This window comes from Fonticula alba, assembly GCF_000388065.1.
Source record: "Fonticula alba strain ATCC 38817 unplaced genomic scaffold supercont2.2, whole genome shotgun sequence".
Taxonomy (NCBI): domain Eukaryota; order Rotosphaerida; family Fonticulaceae; genus Fonticula; species Fonticula alba.
In genome coordinates, this window is record NW_009242972.1 from 878,128 (window position 1) to 882,001 (window position 3,874).

Genomic DNA, 3,874 nt, shown 5'->3' on the forward strand with positions numbered 1-3,874 from the left:
CCCCCCGCCGCCGCCGCCGCCGCCTCCCTGCTCGGCACGCATGGCATCTGTCCAGGCGGCGTGCAGGCCACCCGCGATGCCACCGACCATGAGCCGCTCTTCCGCCAGGAGAGCTTCTTCCACTACCTGTTCGGCGTGCGGGAGGCCGGCTTCATGGGGGCCGTGCATTTGAAGACCGGGCGGTCGCTGCTTTTCGCCCCCCGGCTGCCCGAGGCGTACGCCGTCTGGATGGGCACCATCCATCCTCCGTCGCACTTCGCCAGCCGGTACTCCGTTGACGGGGCCCACTATGTTGATGAGCTGGCCGCCGTGTTGAAGGCCGAGTCCCCGGCTGGCAGCGCCCCGCCCACGGTGTATGTCCTGCACGGGGTCAACACCGACAGCGGCAACACCACCACCCCGGCCACTTTCGAGGGCATCGAGGATTTCCCGGTGAACCGGTCCACCGGCGGTGATGGCCTGCACCACCACCTGGTGGAGTGCCGTCTGATCAAGACCCCGGCCGAGGTGGAGCTCATGCGCTATGTCAACTCGGTCAGCTCGCGCGCCCATGTCGATGTCATGAAGTGGGCCCCGACCGCGGTGACCGCCCCCGGCGGGCTGAAGGAGTACCAGCTGGAGGCGCGCTTCATGCACTTCTGCTACCACCATGGCGGTGCGCGCTTCATGTCCTACACTTGCATCTGCGGTGTCGGTGACCATGGTGCCGTGCTGCACTACGGCCATGCCGGCGCTCCCAACGATGGGGCCTGCACTCCGGGGCAGATGGCTCTGCTGGACATGGGCTGCGAGTATCATGGCTACGCGTCGGACATCACCTGCAGCTATCCCATGGGCGGGGTCTTCTCGGCCGATCAGCGTCTCATTTACGATGCTGTCCTGGCCTCGGTCAAGGCCGTCGAGGAGGCCATCCGTCCGGGCGTCATGTGGCCGGACCTGCACATCCTGTGTGGTGCGTTCTCCTCCGGGCCCCTTTTCGTGTTCCCCCTCTGGCGCTCTTCTCCCGGTGTTGCCCCCGGTTCGCCGCTGTTCTGCTCGGGGCCGCCCTTGGGGCCGTCATTTTGTCTCCGGCCTTTTCCTCCCCCCCCCCCCCCCCCTCCCCCCTCCGCATCCTTCCTTTCGGCCAATCCACCCCCACTTACCTACCACCCCCTCGGCCCTCCTGCAGAGACGGTCCTCGTTGAGCGCCTCCAGGCTGGCGGCCTCATCAAGTCCGACACCCCTGCCCGTGAGCTGGTGGACCTGGGCGTGGCGGCTCTCTTCATGCCGCACGGCATGGGGCACCTGCTGGGCATTGACACCCATGATGTGGGTGGCTATCCGGCCCACATGGACAACCCGGAGGATCTGGTCCCGCGTGCCACGCGCCCCGGGCTCCGGTCGCTGCGCTGCGGTCGCCGCCTGCTGGCCAACATGGTGCTGACCGTTGAGCCGGGGATCTACTTCATCGAGGCCATCCTGCGCCCGGTGGTCGGGACCTCGGCCGCTGACGTGACCGGCTCCGACGCCCACCCCCTGGCCCAGTACCTGGAGACCGACCGCGTCCGTGCCCTGCTGGACTCCCGCTTCGGTGGCATTCGCATTGAGGACAATGTTGTGGTCACCGAGACCGGGTGCGAGAACCTGACCGATGTGCCGCGCGAGGTGGACGACATCGAGGCTGTCTGCGCTGGCCGCCAGACCTGGGCCTTCCGCAACCGCCTGCCCGCGCACAATGCTGCCGACTGAAAAAAAAAAAAAAGGAAGAAGACCCCTCCACCCTGGGCAAGCAGCGGGGGCTGCCGGAAAGCGACGGCCCGGCTGCAGCACATGATGCTGACAGGAAACCGCCCACCGCCGGTGTGGCCCCCGGCCTTTTCGGTCTCTTGTGGGTGTTCCCCTCTTGTTGCTTCTGCCCTCCCCTTTTTGCCTTTCCCTCGGGGATGGCGGTGCTCCCGGCGTAATAAAAAAATGCCACGCTGCTGGCTCCCCTCCAGTCCCTCCTCACTCGCCCTGCAGACAATCGCAAAATTTCCAGCTTGGGTCAGGGAGAAAAGAAAGAGTGATCGGGGAAGTGGTCGACACACACACACACACACACACACACCGATCAGAGGGCGATGCGATTGTCCTGGCCGGAAGGAAAAGCCAACAAAAGCAGGAGGACGGAAGAGGGAAGCAGCGACCAGGGGAGGCTGACCAGGTCTCGGGCTATTGTACAGGAGGATTTGAAAGGGGGAGGAGGGAGCGGGGAGGTGCAAGACACATATGGCAATGACTGGCGTCGACGCGAATCGAAGGGCGTCACGAAAAGAAGAAGAACACAAGGCGCTCGTGGACTGCCTTCTCCAGCTCCTTCGGCGAGTGGCGCGGATGTTCCTTAGCCCATTGGGCGAGGCTCGCGGCAAATTGGACCTTAAATAGGGCGGAGGGGGGAAGGCGGCAATGTCAGCGCATGTGTGTGGCTGTGTGCGTGAGCTGCTCGGGCAGCGAGCTGGCGCGCACCTGGCGGCGCTTCTGCTGCGACTGGCAGATGGACTTGAAGGTGGCGTTGGCCAGCTTGTATTGAGCGAATGCCTTGTAGAGGGCAGGTGCCCGGCCCTCCGGCTCGGCGAGAGCACTGGCGTGCAGGTACTACTCGTGCGGGATGCCCGGAGCGAGTCGGCGGCCGAGCCGGGCGAGGAGAGCAACAGGTCAGTGCAAGAGACCAGGCGTGAGAGGCAAGGCAAAAGAGACTGCCCCTCGTGTGGCCGGAGGGGAGCTGTTCGACGTACGCGCTCCAGCCCGTCCAGGAACTCGGGCTCGGTGAAGAACATTGGGCTGCGAGTGGGGGCTTGTGTGGTGTGGCAACGGTCTCGGAGGCGCGAAAGGGGCACGGGCAGGGCAAGGGAAGAGGGGAAGGGAGGGAGGGGGGGGGGCAGGACTAAATGAGTGGTGATTGGCGCATTTGGCCAGCAAGCCGGCATGTACGATGCTTCCTCTTCTTTGGCGCGCGCCTCAACCGGGGCGGACAGATCTTGCCCTCGGCGGATCCCGCCTCTGGAGATTGAAAGGCCTGGGAGAAGAGACGCTGCCCGGGGGAGGGAGACACGCACACCGAGGAAGAGACTCGGCGGGGGCATGTCTCCGGGACTTGCGTTTGTGTCGGCTCACACGGGGGGGGGGGGGGGGGGGAGAATGAGCGGCTGACTCTCGGCCCGCATTGGGGCCCCCCGCCCGCCATCGGCCCCACTCGCCCCGCCCACTGTCGGGCGGGAGCCCAAAACGGCCGAGGGAAAAAGGCCGCGGCCCCTTTATGGCGTTCTCTGGCGGGTCGCCTGAAACAGCCAGGCGCAGGCACCTCTCCCCCACATGCATATATACAGGCGCGGCAACGGGTGCGCGCCCAAGCGCTTCGTGTGCGCGCGTGTGAGCGTGTGTTCGGGCCCCTTGCAAGGTTGGCAGCGGCGCGTCTTAAATGGGAAGGTGCCCGGACCTTGGGCCGATCTCCCTCCGGCAGCCGGGCCGTGGGCCGGCGTTCTGGGGCACCTTCAGAACCGACAACTTGTGTGATGTGCACGTGACCGGGCGCTCCGCGGTCCGGTCGGCGTGAAAGCATCGCGCCCGGGCCCTTGTGTGAGCGTGCGTTCGCGCGTACATGTGTGCGAGCCGAGCGAGCGGGCAAGCGTGCAGGGCGAAGACCGCCCCGGGGGCGTGTGTGCGTGGACATTTGTTCGGTCATACCGGCCGGGCTCCTGTGTGCGGCTGCTTCCTCCCCACGGCAGCGCGCGGCCCCGCGCGCCATCATCCGGGGTGGCGGGCGGGTCGCAGAGCGGCGAGGGTGGCAGCGTGTCCCGGGCCCCCCGTGGCCAATGGGCGCGCTCCGCTGTGCCAGCCGGTGCCCCGCCTCAAGGCG

General features: G+C 66.5%; 2 protein-coding genes across 2 annotated transcripts in view; one reads left to right on the top strand and one right to left on the bottom strand.

Annotated features, from left to right (window-relative positions):
* H696_01216 (hypothetical protein) overlaps positions 1-2,008 on the top strand; it is a gene marked incomplete at its 5' end in the record, with an annotated part of 2,397 nt that extends 389 nt beyond the window's left edge. The window contains 2 exons of the mRNA XM_009495101.1: positions 56-952; positions 1,169-2,008. Coding sequence (XP_009493376.1) covers positions 56-952; positions 1,169-1,728 — 1,457 coding nt within the window. The 3' untranslated portion in view covers positions 1,729-2,008. The remainder of the gene's footprint in view (positions 1-55; positions 953-1,168) is intronic.
* A 77-nt stretch (positions 2,009-2,085) lies between these two features.
* H696_01217 (hypothetical protein) lies at positions 2,086-3,000 on the bottom strand. Its single transcript, XM_009495102.1, has 3 exons — positions 2,754-3,000; positions 2,485-2,613; positions 2,086-2,394 (listed from the first exon to the last, which is right to left on the bottom strand). The coding sequence occupies exons 1-3, from the start codon at positions 2,943-2,945 to the stop codon at positions 2,284-2,286; spliced, it is 432 nt and encodes a 143-aa protein (XP_009493377.1). The 5' UTR covers positions 2,946-3,000; the 3' UTR covers positions 2,086-2,283.
* Between the last annotated feature and the right edge of the window lie 874 nt (positions 3,001-3,874).

Excerpts from the sequence above, each read along its gene's own strand:
- H696_01217 (XM_009495102.1), bottom strand. The coding sequence starts at position 2,945 with ATGCCGGCTTGCTGGCCAAATGCGCCAATCACCACTCATTTAGTCCTG. Across the intron at positions 2,614-2,753 it reads TCCTGGACGGGCTGGAGCGC|TACCTGCACGCCAGTGCTCT; the intron begins GTACGTCGAACA and ends CCGCACGAGTAG. Across the intron at positions 2,395-2,484 it reads CGCAGCAGAAGCGCCGCCAG|GTCCAATTTGCCGCGAGCCT; the intron begins GTGCGCGCCAGC and ends GCCCTATTTAAG.